The following is a 16,956-nucleotide window of genomic DNA, read 5'->3' as shown; positions in this document are numbered from 1 at the left end:
AAAAAAAAAAAACAAACAACAACAACAAAAAAAAAACCAAACAAACAAAAAGCATAGGGCTTTTAAGAAACCAGCCTATCTGAATAGTAAGTACAATTGGGGCTATGTAGTGAGGCCCAGTCTTAAAAAAGAAAAGCAAGCGAGAATAGGGCTTCACCTCCCCTTCTACTCTGTCTTTTAAAAAAAAGTTTAAATTTATTCTTTTACAATTTCACAAATATATGCACTGTATCTTGGACATGTGTATATAAATACATGCACACACACACACACACACATATATATACATACGTTATCTTGATCATATGTACACATACATATATACACTATGTCTTGTCATATACACAGCTCCCTTCTCTCCTACTTCCCTCCAGAGTCCCAGCATGTGTTCCTCCTGCTTTCAAAATCTCTTCTTTTTCCTTTCTGGAGACAGGGTCTCACGAGGTAGCCCTGGCTGGCCTGGAACTTGCTGTCAGACTGGCCTTGAGCTCAAGAAATTCACATGTACTGGGATTAAAGGCAGTGGCCTCTTTTCCTGGCTTTTTTTATAACCTGCTAGGTCCAGATGTACACACACACACAACCTACCTGTGACCACACCTTTCAAAGAAAAACGACTCCCTTTCCCCACCCCACTACCATCAATTGCCAGTAGTTCCTCAGCAAAAGGTGACCCTTTTTCCTCTTTCCCTAGGGCCCTCCTTACACATGCTGGTTTGATTGTGTTCAGGTAACTAGTTATAATGACTCCATGATTTCAACTGGCTGTGCCATTGTCCAAAGGACAACACTTACTATCATTCCTCCTAATCCTCTGGGTCTTAGATTTTCTTTGCCCCTCTTCTTTCGTGTTCAATGAGCTTTGTAGGGGTCTCATTAAGGGCTGAGAACACAGCAGCCAATTATTCTTAGCTCTTTGGCCAATTATGATTTTCTGCATTTAATCACTGCCTGCTGCAGAAAGGAGTTCCACTGACTGAGAACAGCACTAATCTATGAGTATAAATGAATATTTGGAAAGCAATTTAACAACATGTCTGTTTACCCAAATAATAGTCATGGGATCCCTTCTAGGGCTTATGGCCTCCCCAGCTCTGGGTTTTAGCCTGGGCAACAGGCCTCAGATCCAACCAGAAAGCCATTGGTGCCTCCCTAACAGTCATGCCACTGTTGCCCCTGTAGCACCTCATGCCCGTTAGGTTAGTATTATAGCATGCAGGGTCCTTCACTAGGGACGTCCATTGGTGACTTTTGCCCTCCAGTGAGCTAGTCAGCAAGGAGGAAGTTTTTGGATCAGTTCTAGTTACCTTCTGTCTTGATGGAAAAAAGGAGTTTAAGGGTGCAGGTCGTGGTTGTGAATCCAGGAGTCACGCCCTCTGCCTGCCCTTTCTCAGTTTGCTCAGTGTCCTGTGGGGGCTTTTCCCTTTTTTCTTTTTTTTTCCCAAGACATGGTTTTTCTGTATAGCTTTGGAGACTGTTCTGGAACTCACTCTGCAGACTAGGTTGGCCTCAAACTGACAGAGATCCACCTGCTTCTGCCTCCCAAGTGCTGGAATTAAAGTTGTGCACAGCCCCACCCCCCAAGGCCTGTCCTACTTAAGCCCTGCATTAGGTCTTTTGAAAAGCTGTGGGTGAGGAAGGTCTGTGGTCATATAGTAGATAGTGTTGATTGACTGTCTTTGTTCCTACCAAGAAACTCTTTCTCTTATGCTTTGATAATTGTTTGTGAAATGATTCCTGGTATTTAATGAAGTACGGAGAATGCAAATAAAAGCCACCCTATCTCTTGGAACTCTGTAGGTCCTGGGCCATGGTACAGGTCAGAGATGCAGGACCTTGGGCTTGACTCTGAGTGGACTGTTTAAGAGTCCTTTCAGTCAACGATGGCCCTGCCTCCTTTATATTATAGAAAATAAGTCTAGTATGTATTTGTTGTATTTGAAGCAAACAGCTGACATCCTATAATTTGGAACATATGCAGATCACAGGCTTGCATTGTCTAGGCTCTCATGCACTTGCTCTGAACTTTAACCCTTTTTTCAGACATTTTGTTACTACTGTGCATTTATTTCCTCTTTCAGTTGAAGTCAGAATCTTGTTTCTATGGAACTATATTTCATTTATACATTAATTAGATTGAAAATGGGCATTTGAAGACATTTTGACATCTTCTTTCCAAGATCATGACCCATTTCTCTACTCACTCTTGAACTGGTCTTGAACTCACAGAGGTCTGCCTGTCTCTGCTTCCCAAGTTCTGGGTTTAAAGGCATGTGCCACCACTGCCCGGTCAGCTCTAGCTTCTTATTGGCTAACTCTTACATATTAATTTAACCCATCTCCATTAATCTGTGTATCACCACATGGAAATGGCTTACCCAGTAAAGTTCTATCTGGCTCCAGCAGGGCTACATGGCTTCTTTTTGACTCTACCTCCTTTCTCCCAGCATTCAGTTTAGTTTCCCCCCTACCCAGCTCTTTTCCTATAGCTCTGCTATAGGCCCACAGCAGTTTCTTTATTAACCAATGGCAATCACAACATACAGAGGGGAATCCCACATCATAGCAGGCCACTCACTACCAGGGCCACCTGCTCTTGGCCATGAAGCTTGGACAGGAGGATGTAAATGTTTTTTCTTTAAAAAGCTAATGTGAAAAAAAAACTAATGTGTTTTTCCCTTATTTGTTTGTTTTTGAGGCAGTGCCTCACCATGTAGCCCTGGCTGTCCTGGAACTCACTACCTAGACCAGGCTGTCTTCCAAGTACTGGGATTAAAAGTGTGAGCTGCCACTCCTGGTTGTGTTTTCCTTTTTTAAAAGTAACATTTGTTAGGGAATATCTGAAAAATAAAGAAAACTTAGGAAAGAAGAATTGCTTATTGCTATTTTGCCCAAGCACAGTCTCTTTAGCATTGTAGTGTGTTTTCTCTTACTCTTGCCTTTTTTTTTTTTTGGTTTAGGCTATTAATCTTTTTAAAAGATTTATTTATTACATATACAGTGTTCTGCCTGCATGTATGCCTGCAGGCTAGAAGGGGGCACCAGATCTAATTATAAATGATTGTGAGTCACCATGTGGTTGCTGGGAATTGAACTCAGGACCTCTGGAAGAGCAGCCAGTGCTCTTAACTGCTGAGCCATCTCTCCAGCCCCAGGTTATTATTTTTTAAATACTTATAGTAATTCTGTTTGTACCCTGCTTTTTCTCTCTTTTTCTACCTATATTATTTGGGAATATCATGTTTAATTCACATTTTTGGTTTTGACCCCTTGAAGGCAAGACATGTCCTTTTCAACTAACCCGCCACATATGGAGTTCACTAAACCTCTTTTTAAAAGTGTTGGTGGTGTGTGTGTGTGCGTGCGCGTGCGCACACGCGCGCAGAAGTGTACAGATGTCATGGCACGCATGTGGAGGTTGGAGAACAACCGTCAGGAGTCAGTTCTCTCCTCCCACCTTGTTAGTCAGGGTCTCTATAATTTCTTCTGGTCTGTGGACTTCACACTGGCTGGTTCATCATCATCCTGGTGATTCTATTGCCTCCACCTTGTCATAGGAGTGCTGAGATTAGAGATTTGTATCATTGCATCCATATTTTTAGTGGGTTCCCGGGATGGAACTCAGGTCATCAAAAGTGCACAGCCATTTTGCTAGTCCAGATTGGCTGAACTTCTGTCTCTACCCTCTTTTTGAGGTAATTATTCTAGTTTCTGTAAGAAACGAAACTTATATTTATATGCCTAAAACTTTATTGAGACTTCAGACAGGCCTGTTCGTTCTGTTTCCTTTAGTTTGATGAACAAAGTTGTATTTTCTTCTTGAGCACCGCGCTCTGCTTCCTCCTAGAGGTGCTTTTCTGGACAGGAGGCTGGCAGTGTGCTCCCTCCATGTTGACATGACATACATCTAGCAGTGGATGTTTCCCTAGTTGCAAGGTGGACATGTGTACCAGAGAGAGAGAATTTCTCTCTCTCTGCCTTTCCCAGACACACCCGTTTCGTTTTCTCTTTGTTGCCCGGGGTACTCTGTTGGCTGCATTCCAGGCACCTCACTTCACCTAGAGCCTGCCTCCATCTTTCCCCTTCTTGACTTCTGTTGACCTCCTGTGACCACTTCACTGGTCCTGTCCATGCAATGCTGTCACTGCAGCTCCTGTTCCTGCTTCCCTAGCTGAGTGAGTGTGTGTGACCTTCGCACTGTATTCAAGCTGTGGGATTTGCATGCTGTAATGATGTCGGTGTGGAGGTTAGCAGATGGCAACAGAGCAATGAGACCTGACATGTTCTAATGATTCTCTCCTTCCCATCCTCACTGGCCAAGCCAGTGGAAGGGCAGGGGTTTCCTTGAAGTATTTAAGGAGGGGGGCCAAGGGAAATCAGGGGTGGGGCCCAGGTGCCGATGAGGCCTGTGACCTTTGCTGCTATAATATCAGTGTTTCACAAGCAGGGAGGTTCAGGAACCCACTTGCAGCCCATCAAAAATTGATTTAATTGCAATTTTTCCTCCAATTAGGAGCACTGGAGCCTGACTAATTGGAGTAATAGAGAGTAATAAGGCTCAGATAAAAAGCCTTCCTCGGCTTCCTTTGTATCTTGTGTCAGTGCCTGTCAGAGGTCAGAGAGCTTGCATATTCTATTAGGCAGCCTGGCCTTCATTTGTACAAATTAGTTTACCCAACAGTAATTAAAATGCCAATGCGGGTTGAAGAGAACTGAATACACTTGATGGGCATGCTGGTGAATGATGTGACAGCTCTGGTGGCCTCCCTTGCCAAAGTGTGTCAGCCTGGGCTCAGGCTGCTGGGGCCTAGGCCAGCTGGGTGGCTCTGGCCATCCACGGGCCACAGCTGCTGAGCAAACCACTTCTGCTGCCTGTCTCAGGGCCAGGCTTTTCTTCTTGTCCAGGTTCAACTTGTTGATTCATTCACTCAGTCATTCAGGAACTTTGGGGACTTCAGGCAGACACTGTACTTCATTCTGGGAACCAAACAAAATTAACTTGAAACATAGCTCATATGCATTGTGGTGTGAAGGGTGATCTACTGGATTCTAGAATTAAGAGGGCCAATTCTAGTCCTACTACCTGCTGCTCAGGTGAATAACAGGCAAGTTTTATTACCTCCCTGAGCTTTCTAGTCTGTGGGAAATGCTAGTAAAATACTTGCTCAGCACCTTACACCTAGTAGGGACTCAGTAGATTACAATGGTATGGTAATGTATGCTTGTAATCATGTGCTTGGGAGGCTGGAGGGAGAGGACTAAGTTCAAGGCTAGTCTAGGCCACATACGAAGACCCTGTCTCTAAACAAATAGTAAGTGAATGACAGTCATTCTCCTGTGTCTGTGAGGGACTGCATCCAGTACTTGTCCCCTAATCAGTACCAAAATCTTTACCTGTTCAAGTCCCTTCTTTAATAAATGCACAATAGCCAGCAGGTGGTGTATTCCTGTAATCCCAGCACTTAGTAGTCAGAAACAGGAGGCCTAACAAGTATAATGCTACCCTAAGCTTCATAGTGAGTTCCCAGTCAGCCAGGGCTCTCAAAATCAAAGCAAACATAAATAAGGGGCTGGAAAGGTGGCTCAGTGAGTAAGCACTTGCTGCTTTTGCAGAGGACCAGGGTTTGGTTCTCAGCCTCCACATAGGACAGTTTACAACTGCTTGGAACTCCAGCTCCAGAGTTAATGCCCCTTCTTACCCTCCATATTCCTGAATGTTCTCAACCTTCTGTTCTTCATCTTGCATGCAGGACCCCTAACTTTCTTGATTGGATGGCTCTGTATCCACTTTGGGCTTTGTGGCCTGTGTGATACCAGACTTGCCTGAGGTAGATCAGTGGCAGGTTGAGGGTATGAACAAGGGCTGAGAAATTTTAGGCTAGCTCCTGGCAAGGGCTTTGTTGTTAAAAAGAAAAGGTTTTAGCTTATGGAGTCTGAGGGACTTCTTACTCCCCCATCAGTGGATATTGTCATATGTTGCTGTTCAGGTTTAAATCTTTGATGATTTGGAGAATATTCTTTTAAGGACCAGTTTCACTGGCTGTATAAATGGCTTCTCTAACCCTGTTGGCCTTGAACTCTGGAAGGCCCCTTTCTGGTCAGTTTTATGGATCTGTGTTGAGTGCCCTTTGGGCTAAGCACTGTACTAGACATGGGAGTCTATGTGGACAGTCTCTTAGGAGGCCTGTGGAAGGGATGCTTGTGTTTGATTTCATTGAGAATTTTAACAGGCTTGGCATAGGACCCAGCATAGTGACAAACACGTAGCAAATCCAGCATAGACATCAGACTGAGCCCAAGCAGGCCAGAGACCAAGACAGGCTTTACATTCGGGAGCAAGGATTGTGGTGCTTAGAGAAGTGGGGGTTGAGCTGCCAATAAGGCATAACCCCCACCGCATTGCTCTTTCAAAGCATTCTATCTGGACGGTTTGGGGCAGGTGCTGAGCATTGGCAGCCCTGTCTGGGATTGGCCGGGTTCATCTGTTACTAGCATCTTCCTTCAAATGTGGCTAGTCTCCTGCTTTTGCCACATTTTTCCTAAGGACCATAGGCATTGGAGAGAGGGCAGACAGGAAGCATGGCCACAGCAGTGGGGAGGCGTTCCAGGAGTGTGGGGCTACATCTATAGCTGGCTGACTCCTTGGCATCCAGGCAGTCCCGGACTGGGCATGTTCCCCAGCTGCTCAAGCTGTCTGCAGTCTGTAGCTCAGCGTTTCTGTTATTAACTCTTAGGCCCTCCTAAGGGCCAGAAGGACATTCTAGCTTCACAGCACCTAGGCAAAAGGGGAAGGACAGCTTCTGGAGAGAAACACTTATAGGTAGATATCTTTTATAGACAACTAAAGAGGTGAGGGGCCTCTTCTTGGTGGCAGATGGTCAGGACCAGTAGTGAATAGGCCGAGCAGAGGACAGGAGTCCCTTGGGAAGGGTCTACATAACCCCTTCCCCACCTACTGGGAGGTCAGGCTGCAGGAGTGGCAGGGATTAACTCCAGGCTCCTTCCCAACCTCTCTGTATTGATTTACCTTGAGGCTAATTTAGGCCAGTGGCCAAGAGGTCTAGAGAGACTTCCTTAAGAGATGTCTGTGTCTGTGCTGGTGCCCTTCACCTGGCCCCAACTCCTCAAAAGTCTGGAGAGCCCAATTGCCTGCTCCAGTGATTTCCAAGTAGCTATTGTGTTTTCAGGCCAAGGTAATTGGCTTTACCAGTTATTAATGGGTTACCCCAGAGAGAACATGCAGGAGGAGGCGAGGGTGACACCTCCTGACTCTGTAGTTTAGTTTCTTGCTGTCCAGTGGCAGCTGCCCAGACTAGGAATGAGGCATGGCAGGAGAGGCTGCCTGGCACAGCCACTTTGTGGTAGAATGACTGCTGGCTGTACTGTAGATTAAGAGGAAGTTGGGATGCTATCATATTCCTGAAGGAAGCCTTAGAAGCCTGAGCCTCGAGAGCTCCAGTGTGTCTTATTTGGCCTTGCTCCAGTTTGGAGATGACAGGTGGGCACTAGTCCATAGTTTCGATAGTAAACCAGCCACCTGGTCAGTGCCTGGCCCAGGCATTTACCTTGTCAGCAGCTGGCAGCTAGCTCCTTGCTTGCTGCACTGTCCAAACCACTGCCTCTTTCAGAACCTTCTCTGTAGCACTCTACCTCCTCCTGACATGTTGGGTACAGAAAGTACAGGTGCTGGACCATGTAGGCCAGTGGGCTGCTTGCCTATATGGTTAACATATCATTAGTGTATCCAGGCTTCCTTCCCCTGTGCAGGACGTGTAGGGACCTGGCCCATCCCTGCCCCAGTGTTTTTAACCTTACTGATTGACATGAGGTTTCTTTTCTTTTCTCTCTTTCTTTCTTCCTTCATCCTCCCACCCCCATCCCAGACAGGACACCCCCTGCCTGTCCTGAACCAAACTCTGTAGACCAGGCTGGCCTTGAATTCACAGAGATCCACCTGCCTCTACCTCCTAAGTACTAGAATTAAAGGCTTGTGCCACCACTGCCCAACTGGTTTCCCAACTCTTAAACCCTTGTGGAATGTCTCCAGCTGATTGCGGTACCACTTGTCAGTCCCAGTAGGATGTTCCCAGGAGACCTTATGGCCTTGTGCTCTCAAGTCTCAGACAGGTATATCTTTAAGAAGCTCACTGCTTTGGGCTCAGAACTCACTTCCAGAGGTCTGCTGCTACTGTGGTCAGAGGACACGTGGTCCCGGTCCAAACAGCAAGCTCATCTGTGGTTGAACCTGTAGGTCCTGTAGTCAGCCTTGGGAGGTTGCACCCCTCCCCACTACCCACCAAGTTATCTCTCCCAGGCTTCTGTGCTGTGGTACTTCCTCATTCTCTCTCAATGTTTCTTTTTCTGGCTTAACCCCATGATCCCTGGGGAAAGAGCCCTGCATTTCTAGTGTGTAGCCATTTCCGCCACAGGTTCTGACAAGCCAGCTCTAACTCGGCTCTCCTTTTGTTCGGCAGCTCTTTCGTGACAGGAACAGCTTGTTGTGGGCACTTCTCACCTCTGAGGATCTGGGACCTCAACAGGTAAGAGATTCCTAAACCCACAGAGCATTCAGTGGGGGCAGGGGTAGGGCAGCTGGGAGACTAAACAAGAGCTAGCTGCTAACCAGCCCCTGCCCCAGTTAGCCCTGCGGTACCACATTGGAGGAGGTGGGGCAGGAACCACACCTAGCTGCCCATGGGCAGCTGCAGTGCCTTTCTTGGGAGTTATTTGAGGTTAGCTTGAGGATATCACCTGTACCAGGTGGGTAATTTCATGTAGAATTGATAGTAACTATTTGGATTTAATATACCTTCTGAAGAGTGCCTGGCTATGTAATCTATCCTCAGAGGGGGATTTTTATGATATAAAAAATTTCAAAGGTGGCCTACAGAATCTATAAAAAGAGTTGTCTAGAACAATTAAAACACAAGCAGGTTTTCTTTACAGTTGTCCAGTTGGCAAGCCTAATAACGTTCTCATCGATTGTCTGTTTATAGTGTTTTTGGTACCCCACCCCCCGAGACAGGGTTTCACTGTGTAACAGCCTTGGCTGTTTTGGAACTCGCTCTGTAGACCAGGCTGGCCTCAAACTCACTGAGCTGATTCACCTGCCTTCTGAGTGCTGGGATTAAAGGTGTATGCCACCACTGCTGGCTTGGTTTTGTTATTTTTTAACCAAAAACTTTTATTTTGAAATAATATTCTATATTCATAGGAAGTTACAAAATAGACTAGAGGGGTGCTCGTATAACATCTTAAATAACAGAGCATATCAAAAGCAGGAAACTGACACTGGTGTGTCCCATAAGCCGTTCTTCTGCCCAGTGTACCTACTACCACAGCCAAGATATAGACTCGGCCAGGCTTTGGAGGCACACCTTTAATCCCAGCACTCGGGAAGCAGAGGCAGGCAGATCTCTGTGAGTTCCAGGACAGCGAGGACTGTTACACAGAGAAACCCTGTCTTGAAACCCTGCCCTCAAAAGATAAAGATTCTTCCTCATACACTCTTCCTGATGGTACCTGCCATCCCTCTCTAACTCCCCACAACCACTTAGATGCTCTTTGCCTCTAATTTTGCTATTTTGAAGATATGATATAAATGGAATTGTATGTTAGTTTTTTGAAAAAAAATATTTATGTGTATGGATGTTTTGCCTGTGTGTATGTCTGTGCAGCATGTGCATGCAGTACCTGCAGAATCCATAAGAGGGCATCAGATCCCCCTGGAACTAGAGTTACAGACAGTTGTGAGCTGCCATGTGGGAGCTGGGAATTGAACCAGTGCCCTCTGGAAGAGCAGCCAGTGCTTTTAACCACTGACCCATTTCTCCAGGCCCTAGTGTGTTACCTTTTTAAGAATAGCTTTTTAGTGTCAGAAATGGTGGCACATACCTTTAGTCCCAGCACTAGAGAGGCAGAAGCAGGCAGATCTTTGTGAGTGCAAGGCCAGCGTGATCTACATAGTAAATTCCAAGCCTGCCAAGGCTACACAGTGAGACTGTCTCAAAACAACAAACAAGTAAAAAACAAAGACTTTTTTTTTCTTAGAAAACTCAGCATATTCCACACGTCCTACAGACATGTACATAGCAGTGCCATTCCTTTGGACCACTGAGTATATAGTCCACGTGCTGACACACCCATGTCTCTCTCCCTGATGAAGAACACGCACCCATTCAGGGACTTGCGAGTTGTTTTCACAGTTGGACAACTGCAAATAAAGCTGCTATCTAGGACCGCACATTTTCATTTCTCTAGGGGAAATGCCAGCAAAGTCAGTTGCTTAGATTTTTTTTGTTTTGTTTTGTTTTGTTTTTGAGACAGGATTTCTCTGTGTAGCTTTGGAGCCTGTCCTGGAACTCTAGACCAAGCTGGCCTCGAAGTCATAGAGATCCACCTGCCTCTGTCTCCTGAGTACTGAGATTACAGTTGTGTGACATTTATTTTAGATTGTTTTAATAAGTGCATGTTTAGTTTTTTTACTTACCAAACTTTTCTCAGCACATCTTTATCATTCCACATTTCCACCAAGACACAGGTATCTGGTTTTCTTTACATCTTGACTAGTGTTCCTAGTGCCAGTGTTTTTATTTTCTGTTCTAATAAGTGTGATACTATGATTTTGACTTGGGTTTCTCTGATGTTGAACATGTGTTCATGTGCTCATCTGCCATCTGTCTATCCTAGATGTCCATGGTCCATCACATTGCTTTTCTACTATTGAGTTTTGAGCTTTATATAGTCTAGACATTAGTCCTTTGTCAAATATTATAAATATTGTCAAATTTACAAGTATCTTCTCCTAATCTGGACCTTGTCTTTTTGTCCTTTTAATTTAATGTCTTCTGCAGAACAAATTTTTCCTATTTATGTGTATGTGTTTTATCTACATGTATTTGTCTGGGCACCATGTATGTGCGTGTTGCCTGCAGAGGCCAGAAGTGGGTGTTGGATCCCCTAGAACTGGAGTTCCAGATGGTTGTGAGCTGCCATGTGGGTGCTGGGAACAGAATCTGGATTCTTTGGGAGAACAGCCAGTTCTCCCAAATCATTGAGCATTTCTTTAGCCTTCAGACTTTCAATTTTGATCCAGTCTAAATTACTGATTTTTCCTGTAATCAACTGCGACACCTGAAACTCTTCAGCTGAGGGAGGGAGGCTGCCTCTTTCCTGTCTTTCACGCTGTTGCTCTAGCTCTGCCCCCTCTCCTTTCCTCCTCCCAAGGGAAGAAGGGAGAAGCCACAGATGGTCTTTCTGAAGTGTGTGCCCACAGCTGGTCTCCCTAGGTGATTTCTCAGCACAAGACTGATGACCATCTGAGAACTGGTGGGTGCTCAGCATCTCCCCAGACTACACTGCCTTTCTAGTCAGCTTTGAGGGCCAGAATTCCCTCTCTTTGAGATTTGCTTCCTGAATCTATGAGCTTGGACAAGAAGAAAGCCAAATCCCTCTCTCCTGGAGAGCAGGCCTCTGGGTGTCTGTGACCTGTTCCTGCCCTCACAGGGCCGCCTTCTTCCCAGGCCCACCATTTCAGCTCCTTAGTTGTTCTTCATAAACAGAGTTCATCTATTAACTGTAGCTTTGGGCTCTAAGTAATGAAAATCAAATTCAAACAGATAATTAGGAATGGAATTATGGCCAGGCAGTGGTGGCACAGGCCTTTAATCCCAGCACTCGGGAGGCAGAGGCAGGCGGATCTCTGTGAGTTCGAGGCGAGTCTGGTCTACAGAGTGAGTTTCATGACAGGCTCCAAAGGTACAGAGAAACCCTGTCTCAAAAAAACAAAACAAAAAACAACAAACGAAAGAATGGACTTGTGATTGGAAAGGACAAAGAGCCCAGAAGAGGCTCTTCTTTGGCCTGAGAGAAGAGCCAGCCTCTCCTACACATACTGGTACTGGCAGAGAGAAAGGCAGGTGCTGCAGACCTGGGGTTTGGTTAACAGGAAAGAATGTAAGCAGTGGGCCAGTGGTCTGTGGAGCTGGGCTCACGCTGGCTTCAGGACCATTGTTACCTTCAATTCTCTGAATCAGTCCCTCTGAGCATTGGCCAGTCCAAGTGTGGTCTCATGTGAGATGGGTCTTACCTTCCTCACTTTAGATCTATTTTTGTGGGGCTGGAGAGATGGCTCAGTAGTTAAGAGCACTGGCTGACATTTTTTTCAAAGGACTCAGGTTCGATTTCCAGAAACCACATGGTGGCTCCCAACCATCTGTTACGTCAGTTCCTGGGGTATCTGACAATCTCTTCTGGCCTCTGAGGACACCAGCTAGCTATTCATGTGGTGCACAGACATACATGCAGGCAAAACACCAATGCACATAAAAATGTATTTACTTTTGTCAATTCATTTGGTGGTCACATCACCCATTGCCAACTAAACTAAAACTTCTAGGGCTCCTGTGGTTTTGTGTCCTGAGGCTGTTGGCATCTGGCATATTATTGAATTTGTTCTCATGAGTTTATTCTGTAGAACTGACACAGTCCTTCCCCCTTGAGATTAGGGCTGAGGCAGAAGGAACCTTCTCTCGTGGGGCTATGTGCTGGGACCAGAGGGAGTTGAGGGAGCCCTGGTTGTGTGGCTTGAGACTCCCACTCCAGAACTACATTGCCACTTACCAGCTTCAATTGGGGCCTCGCTAGACTTTGCTTTGCACATTGGGGACTGAATATGAGAATCCACTGTTCCCACTCCCAGGAATAGTTATGATTAAATAACTGTGAAGAAAGGCCCCACTGCCAACACCTGCATCCTTTGCCGTCTCCCACAGCACTGAACAGTTCATGGAGACCTGACCTCTCAAGTCACAGGAAACCTGTGGCCGCCACCAGTGGCAGGAGAGGAAGCTGCTGGCCACACCACAGAGCAGGGTGTTGCCAGTGCGACTGTGGTCCATGGATGAGCATTGTGTCAGCAGTTTCAGCTTCAGTTAGTCATAGAGTTGGGGCTCACGTACCATCCCCTCTGCCTGGGCCCCGCTATGGGAGGGGGGTCTGGGTATACCACCATGGCTTAGCAGAATCTCAAAGTTAGATGATCTGTGGGTGTGGTGTTGCATGCCTTTTAATCCCACCATCTGGGAGGTTGAGGCAGGTGGATCTCTGTGAGTTTGAAGCCAGCCTGGTTTACATTGTGAGTTCCAGAACAGCCAGGGCTACATCGAGAGTCCCCACCTCAACAAAATGAACAAACAAGGTTGGATGATCTTTGAGCTGCCTCCTATTGCCTTGGAGGGAACTTAGGATCAGGATGGAGTTCTAAAGGACTGGCTCTGTGAATATCATTCTATGAAATCCCTAGACCTCATCAACCCCAAACATTGACACTTTACTGAACTCAAAATGAACCCAAATAAGAATGAGCACAAGACAACTAAGGTTCTGGGCTGCTCTGGAATCAAATGAGTTATTGTCACTGTGTTCTCTGGCCAGCTTCTGGGCTCTGCATGTGACAGGGCCACCCTAGGTATCATATGGCATTGCCTCCTCTCTGGCCCCAGACTGTCCTCGTCACCCATGGGAAGAACCAGACCTTGTGCAAACATTTGCCCTGTGTCCAGGACACAGGTTGGAGAACTGAGATGGCAGGGGGTGAGGAGGTGCCCTGGTGGGAGGAAATAGATGGCCAGGACAACTTTGGAGCTGTCTTTCCTAAAGAAGCCAAGCAGATAATAAAGCCATGTAGAAAACAGGATTAAGGTAATGAACAGGCAGGACCAAGTTTGATCTTTCAATAACACCAAAGCCTGACTGACAGGCAATCTGCAAGGTGGAGTGGTATTGCCGGCAGGACGCTGGCTGGGCGGAATGCAGTGCTGGCTGGCTGCTTTGCTTTTAACCTGTCACTGCCGAAACCTGAGCATGGTGTGAATTTTCTTTTATGTGTGTGCTGATTTGGGGGGTGGGGGACTCTCAGCATCTGGGCTACCCTCAGGTGATGGTGGGGGCTGGGACACCCAGGAGGTGCAGCTTCCTACCGGGCACAGGTCCTGCCATCTTTAGAACTGTTGCCACGTTCATCTCTCAGGTACCCACCCCAAGCATCCAGTACTGAACTTAGACTGCCCAGAGATCCCTTTCAGGGTACCCAGGGGCTAAGCAGGGAAGGGGTGAGGAAGGACTGGCTAGAACTTGCCTGTCCTATCTCCCTTTTGGCCTTTTCCTCTGTTGGAACAGTACTGTAAGTTAAGCCCAAGGAGAGGGATTGCCAGTAAGGAAGCTGGGGCCCCTCACTCAGCCCCAGGTGCATAGGACCCAGTATCTGACAGCCCAGTGTTCAATCCTCAAGTGCCAACAACTCCCAGTGACAGCCAACCACTGAAGGAGTCTCGTCAGGTTTCGAGGAACTATACCAAAGCCCTTCTAGTCCTTAGCGCGAAGCTTAGAGGAATCCAAGTGTACCTTATGTCTTCTCTCTGCATGTCAACAAGACCATTGGGTAGTCACGGGGGTGAGGGAGTGCCAGGTGTTGACTGTGTGGCACACACCTCCCAGCTACTGGAGGCCTAGTAGGTCTGAGTGGTCCTCTGTCATCTTCCACCACCATGAGCCTGCTCTTGTTACAGGATTTGCATTTTCTACCAAGGGGCATTTGAGCTGGATCTAGCAGTGGTCACTATGAGCAGAACACTCTGGGGATTGGGGACCGATACATAAGCTACAGGGTGGAGAAGCCCGACTTCAGACCTGAAGGTGTCACAGGGGTCCAGCTATTGGCCCTGAGCCATGCTGGGGACTGTGAAGTAGGGAAGCAGATAGAGGGCTTTTGGTGACTTTACTGTTCCCGAGGCACTGAGCCCTCTGCTACTGCCACCTTGCAGGTTTGCATCCACACGCACAGGTATCTCTCTCTGTCCCTAAGGGCAGGATCATCCCTGTTCTGTTATGCTTTTATTTCTATCTTGAAGCTGCTGAGTCTCTTAGCCAGGGAAAGGGCAGAAAGGGTTTCCCACATTCTTAGGCTTTACTCGGGGCAACCCCATGCTCTAAGGGAACCCAGGTCAGCACTAGTAGTGTCCCCTCACAAAGCTCTCCCTGATCTGCCACCATGGCCTCTTCCACCAGGTACTTAGCTACCTGGTTGGCCCCAGGCATGTTGGGAATGGAACTTCGTCTTGTGCTAAGCACAGGGTCTGAATATAGGGCATTCGCTAACAGCCAAATGGCAGGGGCTCATGGATGGAGATGGCAGCTGTGGTCATCACAGGCTGGTGTGCTGAGGACATCATGCATGCCCCATTCCACCCAGATGTGGCTTTGTCTCCCCTGGCCTTCCTCTGCCCCGCCCCGCACAGGGGCCTGGCCTTCAGTCAGGGTGATTACGGGACTGCCCCTCCTGAAAGTACCTGCCTTCTCCTTTGAAAGTATTACTGACAGCCTTTTCATTCTCTTGTTTCTTTACTTCTTTAAGGAACCCTGTAATTTCTTATTCTTTTTCCCCCTTTGCTTTTGCTTTCTTGTCCCCTCTGTCCCCCTGAACTCTTTGAAATTGGCTCTCTGCCTGCTGACACCAAACTGATACTTTGCGTTTCACTACTCCTTATCCCTTTATGGCAACAGATGTTGAAATTTTGTATCCTTTTATCTGCCCGGCTGCCCTTTCCTGTAATTACGTCGCCTTGTTAGCAGTACAAAGTGGGCTGCCTGGCTGCCTGGCCTTTGAGCCATTGTGTCTGAACACGTGTGCTCTGGTGGGTGCTGGAGGGGATGCATGCTCACACATATACATGTGACAGACACTGTGTGCCCCTCCCTCTGACATAGCAGGGACAGTGAGTTTCAGCACCGTCCTTACATCTCCACTGTTGGGTTTGAAATCTGGGGCAGGTGGCTCAGTGGGCAAAGGTACTTGTCACTGAGCCTGACAACTTGAGTTTGATCCCCAGGAGATAAGTGACTCCTTTAAATTGTTCCTTGATTTCCATAAGCACAACTTTTGCAAGAGATGTTTGGGGAAGAACCCCCCCTTTTTAAATTTGGGGTGTGTTCCTTTGATTCTCTTAGTAGAGGACCAGCCCCTTAGGCACCTGAGGTACAGAGACCTACAAAGTACAAGAGAGGACCTGAAGATGAACCTTGTATCTGCTGGGGCCGGGCTGGCCTTGCAACCAACTAGACCCTCCCGTTCCCACAGGGGCAAGTCAGAGGTCCCTTGACGAGTGGCAGGGCCCCATCACCTACAGAGGACAGTGAGAGACCAAGACAGATACTGTACAGGTGCTCCATTGTTGCAGGAGAAAATGGCAGACTTGGAGGCTTAAAAAAAAACACAAAATTAAGCTGGGCTTGATAGCACGCCTTTAATTCCAATATTCAGGAGGCAGAGGGCAAGCGGATCTCTTGAATTTGAGGCCAGAGAGAGTGAGTTCTGGGACAGCCAGGGCTACACAGAGAAACCCTATCTCAAATAAATAAATAAATATAGAAAATTGGGGGTGGGGGCAGGGAGAGACCTTGGGCCTATTGTAAGGAGCACACAAGCCAGCGTGTGTGAAACACTCAGTGTAGGTAGTGCCTGCCAGACTCAACTATGTGAGCTGCTACAAAGGTAACAGCTACTCCGCCACTATGAGACCTATACAGCTGTCTCTGTTCCTATCAGGATACCACCAGGCTGGGGTTGCCATTCAGCCTGTATCCTGTCTTCCTGGTATGTGACTTGAAGGTATTTCCTCAGTGGCTTTGGCTTCTTTATTCACAATCAGAGGAGTGATTTTATGTATCCACAGGTCTCTGAGGGCTGGGCACCGGACACTGCCATGTGTCCCCTCACACTGCCAAGCCTCTAGCCAAATCAGATGGTCAGCCTCATTACCTTTGTCATTGCCTGTCACAATCCCATCATTAACGAAAGAATTACCCAATCTCCTCACCCCAAAATGTCTGTTTATCCTTTTAGAATGTTCTTTTTTCTGTCTTTTTTTTTTTTTTTTTTTTTTTTTTTTTTTTTTTTTT

General features: G+C 46.9%; 1 protein-coding gene across 2 annotated transcripts in view; it reads left to right on the top strand.

The window, feature by feature from the left end:
* Window positions 1-16,956, top strand: part of Fbxw4 (F-box and WD repeat domain containing 4) — an 87,948-nt gene that overhangs the window by 65,106 nt on the left and 5,886 nt on the right. For both annotated transcript variants that reach the window (XM_026781267.1, XM_005352366.3), the window contains one exon: window positions 8,475-8,540. In XM_026781267.1, the coding sequence (XP_026637068.1) occupies window positions 8,475-8,540 (66 nt within the window). The remainder of the gene's footprint in view (window positions 1-8,474; window positions 8,541-16,956) is intronic.

Source organism: Microtus ochrogaster, chromosome 8, assembly GCF_000317375.1.
Source record: "Microtus ochrogaster isolate Prairie Vole_2 chromosome 8, MicOch1.0, whole genome shotgun sequence".
In the NCBI taxonomy this organism is placed as follows: Eukaryota; Metazoa; Chordata; class Mammalia; order Rodentia; family Cricetidae; genus Microtus; species Microtus ochrogaster.
The sequence above is the reverse complement of the archived record's forward strand: the minus strand, read 5'-3'. Positions and strand labels throughout refer to the sequence as shown.